Source organism: Diabrotica virgifera, chromosome 2 (genome assembly GCF_917563875.1).
Source record: "Diabrotica virgifera virgifera chromosome 2, PGI_DIABVI_V3a".
Lineage (NCBI taxonomy): Eukaryota > Metazoa > Arthropoda > Insecta > Coleoptera > Chrysomelidae > Diabrotica > Diabrotica virgifera.
In genome coordinates, this window is record NC_065444.1 from 144721867 (window position 1) to 144738433 (window position 16567).

The following is a 16567-nucleotide window of genomic DNA, read 5'->3' on the forward strand; positions in this document are numbered from 1 at the left end:
TATCCGAAGAGGTAAAACTTAATATTAATAATTTTCCATTTACATTTACGTGTGTGTCTGTCAAATTATATTCATTTGACAGGCCTATTCACATAATTTCTATTTACATTTAACCTCGCACTAAAATTAATTGTCAACAATGGATTAAATTTCTAGAAAAGATACCTAAGCCCTTTATACTCGGGGGTGATTTTAACGCACAGAGCTATACTTGGGGCTGCGAAGTTGAAGACATATATGGAAAATCTCTTCTGGAAGCGGTAGAATTTTGTAATTTAAACATATTAAATGATGGATCTCCCACACTTGCTCTTACTCAAAGACCCTCAGCAATTGATATCACTATATGTAGCCAGGACATAGCTGATTATTTAAATTGGAGCGTACTTTAAGAACCATTTGGCTCAAATCACATTCCGATATTATTATCCTGGAAAAATGGAAACACTACACTACAACAAATGAACACACATCAAATTTGGAATTTAAATAAGGCTGATTGGAATACATACTCTGCAACTCTGACCTTCCTGAATGCTCCCAAAACCTACCAAAGTTTATTAGAGAACATAAATTATGCAGCTGTTCTAGCTATTCCAAAAAAATATCTTATATAAATAATAATAAAAGATATATACCGAAACATTGGTGGGGTATCGAGTGTGACGTCGCTGCCAAAACTAGGAAAGAAGCCTTTATCAGATATAAATTAAATCCTAATCTTGTAAAGGCTATAGCGGGATAAAATGGTAAAATCTGCACTCGGTTGGATTCTTACTTGGGATAGGGCAATCGAAAGTATATATCTAAAAACCCCCCTAACCAAATTTTTAGCTCCCTACGTGGCCCCAGGTGTCCCCTGTCGCAAAAAATGTGTTTTTTCGAAAAAAAAATTTTTTTTGAGCGATCCTTTGCTTTAAAAACTGTGAAAAATTTTGTGAATGTACGTTGTTACGCCCTAAAACATACTGATTTTTTTCAAATTTTTTTAATAAAAATTGAGCTCAGGAAAATATTTTGAATTTTTGAATTTTTTTTTTTAGGTTATATAGATAATTTTTGGCTAGCTGCGAAAAAATTATTTTTAGTGTATTTTTTCCACTCTTTCGAATGGCGGAGATCGATTTGCCATTTTCTCGCCGGAAATTCCTCAAAATTCGGAAAAATCAATTTTTTAGTGTCCCACCTCATATTTTTAGCGTTTACTGAGCGATCCTTTGCTTAAAATCTGAAAAAATTATGAACATATATTGTTAGGCCCAAAAGCATTTTGATTTTTCAGATTTTTTGGATTAAAATTGAGCCCAGGAAATTTTTTTTTAATTTTTCAAAAAAATTTAGGTTAGGTAATGTAAGTAATTTTTGGCAAACTTCAAAATAATTATATTTTCATAATTTTTTTTTTCGTTCTTTTGAATGACGTGGTTAGATTTGCCATTTTCTCTCCGGAACTTTCCTACAATTCTAAAAATAAAAAAAAACTATTTTGATGTCTCCTCCTCCCCATATTTTATTAGGCCCAAAAGCATTTTGATTTTTCAGATTTTTTGGATTAAAATTGAGCCCAGGAAATTTTTTTTTAATTTTTCAAAAAAATTTAGGTTAGGTAATGTAAGTAATTTTTGGCAAACTTCAAAATAATTATATTTTCATAATTTTTTTTTTCGTTCTTTTGAATGACGTGGTTAGATTTGCCATTTTCTCTCCGGAACTTCCCTACAATTCTAAAAATAAAAAAAAACTATTTTGATGTCTCCTCCTCCCCATATTTTAGCACATAAACTGCGTATCAATAAATAACGACTTTTGATATTTTGTTTGTTATTTCTACTGACATGATCAGGTTTGCCATTTTCAAACCAAAACATGCTCAAATACAACAAAAGCTCTTTTTTGATATTCTCTCCCGTATTTTAAGAACATAATCTAATTTATACATGACTCTTACTTTTTACTCAAAAATATTTTGGTAAAAGATCTTTTTTAAATGAGTTAATAACCGATTCACAAAAATCTGAAACTTTTATTTCATTTTTTAATGGTAGGGGAGCCCAAGCGGGGATTTTTGCAGTTACTCGAGCGCGTCAGATTAGCATATGGGAGAAACCTGATACCCTGCAGATGTACCTCTACCATATATTGGCTCTTAACACAGGGGAGTTCATTAAGGGGGGCCCGAAAAAAAACATCTATCCTTAAAAAACCTCGAAATTGTCAGATTAAGATAAGGTAAGTTAAGTACATGCAAAAGAGTGTATATATTGTCAATATATACACTCGAGCAATCGAGTCAAAATTAATTATATTATTTTCAATAGTACAACAGTTTGTTAATATTATTTCGCCTACTTTTAAAGCATCTAATTTCCCTTTAAATTCTTTAGAACGATTTTCTACATAAACGTGAAACTGGCCATAATCAGTATTATTGTAAAAGAAGTCAGGTTTCTTATCAGACTCATTAACTACTGGATTGGAATTAATGTTTTCTGTACTTAGGGTTTGCGAAGAAATATTATTTTCATTATTTGTTACCAAATTATTGGAAATCTCGCTATGATCCATCGCTGACCCAGGGTCACCTGAATCTCCTGTAGGAGGAGAGTCGGAGGGTCTACCCCCGCTTGTACAATCCATATCACCAACCACACCACTTAATAACAGAACTGTCAATAACTGGTTTAAAACTACAATAATTATTTATCGATTTGTTCACTGCTCAACCAACCTTACACTTCAAGCGCTGGGACCAGACTGAAAATTAGGGTTAGAATGGTGAGTTTTTATGTACTTTTCACACACTTTTATGTGCAGTTCTTTCAACAAGTTTAATACTATTTTTCCCAATGCTTCTTTTGTCAGGCCTTGTTCTTTCCGTCTTTCTTGATTTTCACTAATTATTTTAGGTTCTCATAAGCGTCAATGAACTTGACAAAGTCTTCACGAATTTTGTTGAAAAAAAGCTCTTCCACTTGGCATACGTCAGTCGTTTCGTCAAATATGATAGATTACCTAATAATTTGTACTTTGAACCTGATTCATTATTTCTTCAATTATTTCTTTACCACATGTTATTAATTGATTTTGACTGGTGCTACTAATGTATGTTGCTCAGGAAGATGCTGTGGATAGGTGTTAAGAGTCTTATCTCCTGATGAGATTTTAAACCTTAACAATTTCCCTCATTTCTAGGTCCAACATCTTCGTTCAGAAGCAGAAGGCCATCATCACGATGGTTCCGTAGAGGCATATTTTGTCGACCTAAGAACACTATAGCTCCTACTATTATTGGTCGTAGTCTTTCTTAATTTTTTTGTATCTCTTTAGACCTCTTATAGAGTCTATCTGGTTAATGCCTGACTTTTGAGGGTTGCTATTTGCTATAACTTTGTAGTAAAGTGTCAGGCCATGGACTTCGGGGGGTACGAGGTTTGCAGCGCATTATGTCGTGCCCCTAGTTGTACATGCTATGGCATGCTGGACGAGCCATACAGTCTGTAGTCACTACCCCGATGTATGAGCGGGAACACAATATGCATAAATACTCATACGCTCAAGAATCGCACCTGGCGAGTCATGAGGGCCTTCACATTTCACTCTCCTTCAACTGGTCTTAAGTGAAATGTCCTTTGATCTATCCTATCAGCCTCCCTTGGCTAACTCTTGTTTTCTTCCGACCCCGAATGGATATTAGGTTTCCGAGGGCAGAAGGGTCACTATTTTATTCACACTATCTATTCTTTCCTATTAAACTCGCCAACACGCATGGCAAGCGCGGCGTTTTAAATTGCCATTTTCCCTCGAAGAATGAAATGTCAGATAATAAAGGAAGATTACCCCAGGTGAGTAGGGTTCAAAACCCAGAGGCTCACACTGATCTATCAGTCTGTCCCACGGATTCTGGGGGGGACAAAGTTCTGACACAACCTGAGAAAAACACAAAGCGATTTACGATGAAAGTTGCAATGCTTAACGTTAGATCCTTGATGTCGGAAGACAGATTACTGGAATTAGAAAACGAACTACAAAACATTAAATGGGACGTAGTCGGACTCAGTGAGGTAAGAAGACGAGGAGAGTCTCTCGAAACACTAAACTCTGGTCACCTACTTTATTATATGGGAAGTGAACACACCTCTGTAGGAAGAGTAGGCATCATAATACACAAGAAACTCTCCAAAAATGTGGTGTTAGTAAAAGCAATATCTGAGAGAGTAATTTATATAAATATACAGTTAAATAAAATATGTACTGTTAAGTTCATACAAGTCTATGCACCAACATCAACCCATCGTGACGAAGAGGTAGAACAATTTTACGAAGATATATTATAAGCCATAAGAGAGAACAATGCCCAATACACTGTCATGGGTGGTGATTTTAACGCAAAAATGGGAACACAGTTAGACGCATCGGAAAAATCCCTGGGAAATTTCGGAAGTCCGAGTAGAAATGAGAGAGGTGAAATGCTTTTTTCATTTCTACTAGAGAATAATTTTTATCAAATGAATAGCTTTTTCTACAAAAAGCTACACAGACGCTGGGCATGGAGGAGCCCAGACGGCAATACCCGCCACGAAATAGATTACTTTATTACAGATAAAAAATATATATTTAAAGATGTGACCGTTCTTAATAGATTCTCGACAAACACTGACCATAGGATGGTTAGAGCTACCATTGAGATACCAACTCATTTAGATAGAAGCCATATAATAAAAAAGAAATACTTTCACTGGACACGCCCACAAGACGAAACAGCATTTGGAGACTACATTAACAACACTCTTGATCACACCATAATATCAAACGATGTCGATGAGTTGAACAAACAAATAGTTGATACACTTAAACTGGCACAAGCAAGTTTTTGCCCAAAGACCAAACGAGATGAAAAGATCACTTTAGAAACACAACTTAAAATAACAGAAAGAAGACAGTTAAAAAGTGAAAGGGGCATTGATCCAGAAAACATTAGGGCACTCAATAAAGACATATCGAAAGCTGTGAGAAGAGATATTAGGAAATTTAAACATGAAAAAATAGTACAGACTATAGAGCAAAACCGGAGCATGAAGGTAATGAGACGAAAAATGGCGACAAGTAGAAAAGAATTTTTACAGCTTAGGGATAAAAAGGATGAGATAACAACAGACAGACAGAAAATACTAGGAATAGTCGAAGAGTTCTACACTATATTATACACAAACCAAGTTAACAATGTCATAAATCAAGAAAATAGACACAAGGTACAAAACCAGGGATCTGAGGATATTCCAGAAATTACTCAAGATGAGATACAATATGCACTCCAAAAAATTAAAAACAACAAGGCTCCGGGAGATGATGGAATAGTTACAGAAGCTACAAAACTTGGCGGAACTTCTCTTCTGAAAAAAATACAAGACCTCTTCAATCTCTGCTTGTATAGTCAAAAAATTCCTATAGCTTGGAATAACTCAATTACAATTCTTCTGCATAAAAAGGGTGACAACATGAACCTAGATAATTACAGGCCAATTTCTCTACTCAACCATTTATACAAACTGTACACCAGAATAATAACCAATCGATTGGAAGCAAAATTTGAGCTGTACCAACCAAAAGAACAGGCTGGTTTTCGCCCTAACTACGGTACAAATGACCACCTACAGTGCATCAAAGTCTTGACTGAAAAATCAATTGAATACAATAGACCTCTAGTTCTAACGTTTATAGACTTCCATAAAGCGTTTGATACTATCGAACTACCCCCACTACTTAAGGCATTGGAAGAGTGTCGAATTGACCATAGGTACACCAATATTATAGAAAATATATACAGAAATCCTACAACTATAAATCTGCACGGTCCTACCAATAAGATATATATCAGGAGAGGTATTCGACAGGGAGATACTATGTCGCCCAAGTTGTTCATTACTGTACTTGAACATGCTTTGAAATCACTGGAATGGGAAAATAAAGGAATAAATATCGATGGTGAGATGCTTAGTCATCTACGATTCGCAGATGATATTGTTCTGATTTCAGATGACCTAAAAACTGCCAATGATATGTTGAATGAACTCCGCGATGTAGCACGTAAAGTAGGTCTAAATATTAATTACCAAAAGACCAAAATGATGACGAATTTAGTTCCGAGCCATCCTTTAAAGGTAGAAGACATCGAAATTGAAGTTGTTGACAGCTACATATACCTTGGACATACGGTAAAAATTAGCAGAGACAATCAAACTGCTGAGCTGCTAAGAAGAATAACCCTGGGATGGGCAGCATATGGAAGACTACTTGATATTTTTAAAGGTGATATAGCTATCAGCTTAAAAAGAAGAGCCTTTAATCAATGTGTCCTGCCTGTTCTTACATATGGCGCAGAGACACTTACCCTAACAAGCACATCTGCACGAAAACTACAAGTGACGCAATGTAGAATGGAAAGATCATTGTTGGGCATAACGTTAAGAGATAGGGTAAGAAACGAAGAAATTTGTAGAAGAAGTGGTGTAGATGACATAATAAAACACATAGCACAAATTAAATGGAAGTGGGCAGGACACGTCGCTAGAATGAGAGATGATAGATGTACCAAAAAAATCTTGGAGTGGAGACCGAAAGCGGATAGACGAAGCCCGGGAAGACCACCCACAAGGTGGACTGACGACATAAAGAGGATTTGTACCAACTGGATTGCAGCAGCGCAGGATAGATCTGAATGGAAGTTTTTTAGAGGAGGCCTATGTTCAGCAGTGGACGACTATGGGCTGATGGTGATGATGATGATGATAACTTTGTAGAAAATCTAGCTCAACTTGAACTCATTCCTTGTGGTATGATGTTTTTTCATGGGTTTGTATGGCTCAGTCTTTGCTCATGAGTTGGGCAAAAGATATTAAAGGTTTCGTGACAAGGCTTTGGTCCGTCATCCCTTTATTGTGACAATATTTTTTATCAGAAAAATAAAGCGCAATACTTGTAAACCAATTCCTTTTGACTGTGCGAAAATACCAACCAACTCCTTCATTCTAAGTGCTGGTGACCCAAGTAACGCTTCATTTCTTTTTTTATTTTTTGTATGTATAGAATATGGAAATTGATACGATTTTGATGGCTGTCAAGGTCGTTCTAACAATTAGCACTTTGTAAAACTATCAACATTTTGATTTATAAAACATCCTATGTCATTCTTGAAGCTTCCGTTACTGCCTTCAATTCTAGTACAGAAAACATATTTTCCCGCTATGTTGTACATTGTACATACACTCAACCAAACTTGTATGAAATCACTATGTATTTGAAACTTGCAGCTTTTGGAAGCTATAGGTGTAAATATTTTAGTTGAAACGATAAGAAGAAGAGTTCCCGTGCCAAAGGACTATATAGCAGGAGTAAGTTTCGGGATCCCGAGTTAACCAGGCAGCATAAGATTGATCACGTAAATTGGTGTCTTCAACACCAAAACTGGAACATTGGAAATTTGAAAAGTGTGTTATTTTCAAACGAAAGTAGGATGTGTAAATTCAGATGATTAACGAATTCATATACTTAGAGGTCGAGGAAGACAAGCAAGAACGAAAATTGCCAGATTTTTTCATAAATATAAAAGAGGAAGAGTCATGTTCTGGGGAGGAATTATAATCGGTAAAAAAATCCTTTAATTTTTATTCAAACAACTTTAATAGCTCTCAGGTATGTTGATTTGATTCTATAAGCTGTAGTTAGGCTCCTAAGAGATGCGATGGAAGGAAATTTAATTTCGCATTAATTCGCTTAAAATAATAAAAAATATCAGATGATTCCATATAAGTTGGGTTGAGTGTATGCATATGTGTGTTTAAAATTAAAAACATTTAAACTGCAAATATTTAAATTTATACCTTTTTAAATTCTCGGAGGGGGCCATGGCCCCCTCCCTGGATCCGCCCTTGAATATATGACTAACATTATACCTTACAAATTGAAAAAGTTTAATACTAATTTAGAGGAAAATACCGAATATCATTTTCTAATCTCATCTATAAATCTGCTCCGCTTCTTAGATGCGATACAGGATATCCACGGTGACCAAGTATTATTAAAGTTCCTCGGATTTGACTTAGGTTCTATCTGCTTTTTAGCTTGTGGTACAACTTCCTTGAGATAATCAAAATATTTTCCTTTTAACGCCTTTACAACGTCTTTCACATTTTCGTCTTTTATTAAATTTCTGGTTTCACAGGGGTCGTTGTAAAGGTCAAAAAGACACATACTGTTGCATTTAAATAGTTCAGATCCAGATCTGCAAGCCGCAATGTCGACTTGTTTCCGTAGTGCTTGAATTTTTTCGGAGTCAAGGTATGTGTCACGCTGTATTTTCTGAATAGCCAAATTGGTGGGACTATTAAGCACTAATTTTAAGTCGTATGGGGGATCTCCGCTATTGCGTCCACTATCTCCGTAATAGTCATTGTAAATTCCGTCGCTAAATGAACCTGAAATATTAATATTTACACTTTTATAAAAAACAACTTTTTTTATAATACAACGTTTTTATTATTTATAGGAGAGGATATTATAAAATAATTTGACGATATAAAATACTTAAAATTCCAAAAATTACACTATAATAAAAAAGTACTTTTTATAATAACACGGTTTTGTTATACAGGGTGTTTCATTGGGAAAGTAACATACGTTAACGGTAGAAAGAGGATACTTAGACGGTCTCAAAATTACCATACTTAATGGGTTTTACTTAATTAATAACAAAGATACTGGGTGTTTTATTTATTTTGCCAGTTTCTTATTTGGTTTATAACTTTTTAACCACACTGTATATTTATTTTATATTTGGCATGCATTTAATTTATTTAAAATTAAAAAAAATCCAGGTCCGGACTAAAAAATATTGGAAAAATTTTCAGACCCAAAAACAACACCCTGTACATTAAATTTTTTTAAAATAGATTTTACATTTGAAAAGAGGATGAAAAACGAAATTAAGTGGTATACTTTGAATTTTCGGCAAAATGATTTTTCTGGTAAAATTTTGAATTTGAATTCTGAAATTATGTGAATTGCGAAAGCTCCAAGTAGAAAAAAAATTGAAATACGACTTACAACTCGTTAAACGCACTGTATATTTATTTTATTTTTAATACCGAATATTATTTAAGGTGCTCAATAAATGAATTTATTTACAATTATAAAAAAAATAAATAAAAAATATTGGAAAAATGCTCCGACCCAAAAAAACTCCCTGTACATTAATTTTCTTTAAAATGGATTTTGCATTTAAGAGTAAGGAAAACAAATTTAGTGGTATACTTTGAAATGATTTTTCTTGTAAAATTTTGAATTTGAATTCTGAAATTATGTGAATGCGAGAGTTTGAAGTAAAAAAATTAAAATGTGATTTAACTTTAATTAATACCATTATTTAATCTAAATTGGTAAAACGTTAAGAGTTCAGTGTTTTTTTATTATGGCGACAAATATTTCATAACAAATATTCAACTTACATTAATGAATAAATAATAAAGATTCCACAAAAAATACATAACTTTAATCAACAAACTATCTTAAAAATTAAAAAAAAAACAGAAAATTTTTCCAAAAAATAACTTATTAAAACTATAGTAATTGTTCAAAACCGCCACCACCTTGTGGAAGACAAAACCTTGCCCTTTTTGTAATTTGTTTGGCTGACTTCCTAATCTCCTCAGGGTTATTCTTCACTTCTTGGAAGGAGTCTCGAAACCGGTCAAGAAGTTTATCCCTACTATTTATTTCTTTTATTTCGTTATAAATTTTGGTTTTTAGATATCCAAACGTTATTTTTCAGCAATTTTTTTCTGTTTTTTAATTTTTAAGATAGTTTGTTGATTAAAGTTATGTAGGTATTTATTGTGGACTTTTTATTATTTTTCATTAATTACAAGTGAATATTTGTCGCCATAATAAAAAAATACTAAATTGTAACATTTTACCAATTTAGATTAAATAATGGTATTAATTAAAATTAAGTCACTTTAAATTTTTTTTACTTCAAGCCCTCGCAATTCACATAATTTCAGAATTCAAATTCAAAATTTTACCTGAAAAATCATTTTGCCGAAAATTCAAATTATATCACTAAATTAAGTTTTTCATCTTCTTTTCAACTGCAAAATCCATTTTAAGAAAATTAAATGCACAGGGTGTTTTTTTTATCAGAACATTTTTTCAATATTTTTTAATCTGGCCCTGAATTTTTTATAATTGTAAATAAATAAAATGATTGGATACCTTAAAAAATATCCAGTGTTAAATATAAAATAAATATACAGTGTGGTTAACAAATTGTAAGTCGTATTTCATTTTTTCTACTTTGAGCTTTAGCAATTCAAATAATTTCAGAATTCAAAATTTGACTAGAAAAATCATTTTGTCGAAAATTTAAAGTATACCACTAAATTTAGTTTTTCATGCTCTTTTCAAATGCAAAATCTATTTAAAAAAAAATTAATGTACAGGGTGTTGTTTTTGGATCGGAAAATTTTTCGAATATTTTTTAGTCCGGACCTGGACTTTTTTCAATTTTAAATAAATTAATTAATTGGAAACCTTAAATATTATTTGCATGCCAAATCCAATGCCTAAAATACTGCAAAGAAAAAGAAATTACAATAAAAACATTTCCCCTCATTACCATTAAAGTAATGGTATGCCAGAAAAGGCCGTTAGTATTAGCAAACAAATTTTAAGAAAATGCAGAGAAGATAAAGTAGATTTTAGGGAATGTATACTTGAATATAATAATTTTCCTATAATTAATCTTGACGCTTCTCCTGTACAAATTTTGCTAAGTAGAAATTTAAAAAGTCACATACAAGTAACTATGAATACTTTAGAACCAGGAATTCAAAAAACATTTACAATAAACTTGTAGCACAAAAAGAAATAGTTAAATGTAATTATGATAAGTTAGTCCGTAGAAATCCTCAAGAGTTTATAAAAGGGGATAGAATAGTAATAAAATGTAAAAATGAGAGAACTTGGATAAAAGCCACTGTAATTGAGAAAGCTTTGGTACCGAGATCTTATTGGGTGAGAAAAGAGTGTAATAATAAAATTGTTCGTCGTAATACATCTCAATTATTACCTGATGTTAATTTCTCTAATCAAAACAACATTAAAAATACTAAACTTAATTCTCCTCACGACTCCCCCAATAAATCATCTCATTCAATAGCTACTGTTGAACATTTCTCTATTCTTCTCTGCTATATCATATTTGTTTCCTTTTTCATATTTACTTCTGTCAAACTTCTTATGTACTTACGTTTACTTCGGTGTTATTTTCTTGAAAGAGAAGACTTTGTTGTTTACTTTGTTCACTTGTCCTACAGAAATGAATTGCTTTTTCTAGGGTTAGTTCATCTAACCGAAGTAGTGCTTCTCTTGTAGTTGGGTCCTTTATGCCCATAACAATTTTGTCACGTAACGCTATGTCTTCATTTGACTGTACCGGATTTATATCATTGAAATTTCAACTTTTAACTAGGTGCCTACAATCAGTCAAAAAATGTTCGAAACTCTCACTCTCTTTTTGGATCCTTTTATAGAACGTATATCGCAGGGGCGGCCCGTCGGGGTAGGCAAGGTAGGCGCCGGCTATCCTCTTCAAATGTAGTACAATAATATAAATTATTAATATAAATTACTTATTTCAAAATTGTAATTTATAAATTTTGACACAATATCTACAATAAAATAGCAAAAATTATCCAAATTATTTTTAAAAATATCCAAAAAATTTTTTCCGTAGTTATAATTAGAAATAGAACGTAGCCTGAAATAGAACGACGCCAACACCGAATTGACGTGCGATCTCTCTCTGTTTACGCGAGCAGGCCTGCTGCAGGTCTGCTCGTAGCGACCGTATTCTACGATTTTGAACGGGCGGATAGGCACAGAGTCTTATAGCCGGACCTACAAAATTTTATCAGTTGCTTCTCTTGTGTCTTGTGAAACTGTTTTAAAATAATTGTTTTTTGATTTTGGCTGTTATTAGTAGGTTAAGTATTGAATAAAACTAGGTAATACAATTTAAATTTGTTTATGAAAACTGAATAATGTGTTATTAGATTATATAGATAATTAAAAATTTAAAGCGAGGTTAATTGTTAACTTATCAATTTATTCGAATAGTAAATTATTATTTGATACATAAATAAAATAAGTAATATTTGACGTTGTTGAAACGTAGGTGTGTTAGTTTTATTGGTGGAAAAACTTTAGTCATCGAATATGAATATTTTAAACGATGTAATATGCAGTTTGATCGAGACGCCTTTTTCAAAGCGCCAAAATCAAGAAAGATTAGTAATTATTTCAATGGGCCGGCCTTTACAAAATTTAACAATTTTATCCACAGATAAGACAAAAGACAATCAACCATTTTTGAGATCGTTTAAAACAATATGGTATGAAAATCATAAATGGCTAAGCGGAAGTTATTTTAAAAATTCACTTTTCTGTTGGCCTTGTCTGTTGCTCTCAAATTTGAAGCAAAATGTTTGGGTGAGTCAGGGATATTCAGATTTCAAAAATTTATCAGCTAGTGTAAAAAAACATGAATCTTCGAAAGAACATTTAAACAATTGCTTAGATTTAAAACGGTTAGAAAAAAATAAACAAACTACTGACAGTTCTTTCGCTGGACATATTTCTCTATCTAATAAGATATATAATGAAGAAGTTGAAAAAGATTGAAGAAGTTGAAGAAATTGATGTTACAATTCTTTTAGCAAAACAAGAACTTACATTTCGCGGTCGTGATGAGAGCCATAATTCTTCAAACATGGGTAATTTTTAAAGAAATTTTTAATTTAGTAGTTAAACGCGATCAGGAAATCCAGGATCATGTTAAAAAATAGAAGGGGTGTTCACGGGTTTGTCAAAAACAATACAAAATGATTTAATAGGTTGCCTTGCCGATTACGTAAAAAATGAAATTTCAACAGAAATTAATGAAAGTCAATTTTTTTCTATACTAGCTGACGATACTACTGATATAACCGAAAAATCACAGTGTACTTTAACAATCCGTTTTGTTAACAAAGTTGGTCAGGTAACAGAAAGATTTTTAGGGTTTTTTGATGTTAGCGATAATAGATCTGCAGACGCTCTATATAGTTTAATTTCAAACGTGCTTGAGCCATATGATTACAAAAATAAATTAATTGCTTAATTTTACGATGGTGCAAGTGTAATGGCTGGCTCTTTAAACGGATTACAATCAAAAATTAAAGTAGATGCTCCAAAAGCAATTTTTACACATTGTTGCGCTCATAGATTACATTTAGTATTGCAAGACAGCTCAAAATGTATTGCAAACTGTAGGATATTTTTTGTCGCCTACCCGAAGTATATGTGTAGCCTACCCGCATACTGAGGTCACGAGCCGCCACTGGTATATCGTTCGAAACATTCATTGACACGTGGGTTTACATATTGTTCAATGAGCTGTAGTACATATTTAAATTTATTAAGTTCATTCTCTGGCATTTCAAATGTGGACATTATCCGAGCTTACTCAGTACCAATCATATTTCTTAAAATAGAAAGTCTTACCTCATCTGCGGACTTATTCTGTCCGGTGGCAACTAAATAATCCTGAAATGAAATTCTCCAAAATTTCCATTCAGTAGTTGCATTCTGGGCTTGGAGATTGAAGTCGGTGGCAATTTTACTGGTCCAGAAAACGCCATTATGCCTTATATTGAACACTAGAGTTTCTTTGGATAAACTTCTGCTATACTTGTAACTTTAAGCACATACTTTCTTCTACAAATTTAGTTTTTTATGCACTGCGCCATGTTTTATGTAAGGAGATACATTTATTACACAGAGCAAAAATATACTTGGGCAAGATTAAATAAAATTCAGTGCTCGGTAAATTAATATTGACATAGCTGACATTAACATATTATGTACATAAGAATGAAAAAGGCAACCGTAGATACGTAATTATGACTATTGGTCTTCACATCGGAAAATGACGTAGACGGCCGCAGTTTTGAAAAAATATATCTTGGAGTATAGTCCAAGTAATGAAGCTTGAAATAGGACAAAACCTCGCAATTTTTACAGAATGGATCGATTTGCTTGAAAATTTGAGAATAAGTAGTGGATAGTCCAAGGATCAAAATCTATATGATGCCGAAAGGCGCTTTTACCATGGGGGTGGTTGCCATCCCCTGTTGGGGGTGGAAATTTTTTATTATATTTTGACCGCAAAAGTTGGTAAAAACGTTCATTCTAAGCAAAAAATGTTCTATACATTTTTTTGATAAAATTAATAGTTTTCGATTTATTCGCTATCGAAGGTGTTAGTATTATATCGAAAAATCAATGTTTTTAATCAGTTTTCTGCTAATAACTCCAAAAGTTTTCGTTTTATCAAAACAACCTTACTTAACAAGAATGTACTATTTGAAAAAATAAACAAAACCGTGTTTTTTAATTTTCTTTAAGACCAACAGTAATTAAGATATTCTTTATTATATGTTAGTTCTTCTTTGTCAAATGCTAAATATTGTAGTTTCAAAGTCAAAAGACGGGAAAAATATGCATTTTTGGAGAATAACTTGTTAAAACTAATTTAAAGAATTTAAAAATATCTATCTCTGGAAATAAAAAAGAAGTCTCTAGATCAAAAATTAAGTGACTTATAATGAAAAGAATGTCAGTCCCTATTTTTTTCAGCGCAAAAGTGGTCGGAAGCAACCCCGTAATCACCATCCTAATTAAAACTAGTCACTGACCTTATTTGGTCTTATTTATTTATGAATTATAAATAGGTTCGAGAAGTTTGACAGACTTAGAATGATTCGTTTTTAAAAAAGGGAAGTTAACAGCGATTAACGAATTTTTGTAGTTTGGATAAAATGGCCTTTTCTTCTGAATAGAAAGATTAGCATCAGAGATGTGAAAAAATGTTTAAATATTAAATTGTAGCTAATTTAATTCTCAAGAATTTGGTATCAAAAAAATTTTTCTATAACAAAAATTAAGTGAGCTATTGACAATTAAAACTTGTATTAACATGCAAAAACCACTTTTACCAACCCTTTCAAAGTCACCTCTTTTTGTGACTAAGGATTTTAATAAGATTTAATATTAATAGGCGTGTATATATTGTAAAAACCTACAAAATTCTTTTATACCAAACTTTCTAAGATACAAAATAAAAAGTTACGGTTAAAAATCAATATATTTTTTTGAGAGAAAAAAAGGGGAAATCCCATTGTAAGCATAATAATGTAAGTTAGCGGTGTTTTTAGTCATTGGCCTTATTCATTCTTCTTTATTTGTGTATTATTAATAGATTCTAGAAGTTTGACTGGCTTAAAATGATTAGTTTTTAGAGAATTGAAGTTAAAAGCGAATAAAGAATTTTTGTAGTTTTGTAAAAAATGCCATTTTCTTCAGAATAGAAAGATTAGCATCAAAGATCGGAAAAAATGTTTAAATATGAAATTGTAGGTTAGTTAATTCTTAAGAACTTGGTGTAAAAAAATTTTTTTACGACAAAAATTGAGTGAATAGTAAAGAAGTATACTATAGAAGAACATTGATTTTTTCCATATAAAACTAACACTTTCGATAGCGAATAAATCGAAAACTATTAGTTTTATCAAAAAAAATTATACAACATTTTTTGCTTAGAATGAATGTTTTTATCAATTTTTGCTGTCAAAATATAATAAAAAAATTTCCACCCCCGAGATGGGGTGGCAACCACCCCCATAATAAAAGCGCCTTTCGGCATCATATAGATTTTGATCCTTGGACCATCCACTACTTATTCTCAAAGTTTCAAGCAAATCGATCCATTCTGTAAAAATTGCGGGGTGAAAAGCTTCAGTTCCTGGACTAGTAGACGATAATGGGTACTCAGTACTGATTCTCTGATACTGGTTACACAACTTAAGCTTACAAAAATGGGAGAAAATAAAGATTATTTATGCTTACCATTTAACAGTTTATAGCGGCCATTATAACCCAAAATACCAGAATAGTGATTAACATCGTCAATATTTATCAGAAGGTCAGTTCGTTTAGTTGTTTTGTTTTTGGAAATTACTTCCCATTGATTAAATCCGTCGATTTTTCCTAAATTTCTGATATCACCTCCCGCAGCATGGTAAAATGTTGGTAAAAAATCAGTAATGTGAACTAATTGGTCACTTACGAAACTTTTTAGCTTGAATAGTGGACTGTATATTACTCCTGTACCACGAACACCTCCTTCGAATAGGGTAAATTTTAGCTGAAAATGTAATAACAATTGGTACAACTCATGTTTACACAATCTGTTACGATTAAAAAAGTTATTATTAAATGAAATGAATGTCGACTCGATTCACTTACGATGTCGACTTATTCCCCGTTAGAGGGCGTTCTAACCATACTGCGGTATAAATAGTTTATTTTATACCGAAGAACTACGGACGTTTTGGTGAAAATTTGTCTTCTGCAGAGCCTCCTTGACAACGGGTAGACCTAGAAATAGTACGATCGGGGGATGGCAGAAGACAAG

The 16567-nt window shown here is 32.5% G+C and overlaps 1 protein-coding gene across 2 annotated transcripts in view; it reads right to left on the bottom strand.

The window, feature by feature from the left end:
- Positions 1–7849: 7849 nt before the first annotated feature.
- Positions 7850–16567, bottom strand: part of LOC126880258 (arylsulfatase B-like) — a 190533-nt gene continuing 181815 nt past the window's right edge. For both annotated transcript variants that reach the window (XM_050644028.1, XM_050644027.1), the window contains 2 exons: positions 16000–16297; positions 7850–8471 (listed from right to left, as the gene is read on the bottom strand). In XM_050644028.1, the coding sequence (XP_050499985.1) occupies positions 7999–8471; positions 16000–16297 (771 nt within the window). In that variant the 3' untranslated portion in view covers positions 7850–7998. The remainder of the gene's footprint in view (positions 8472–15999; positions 16298–16567) is intronic.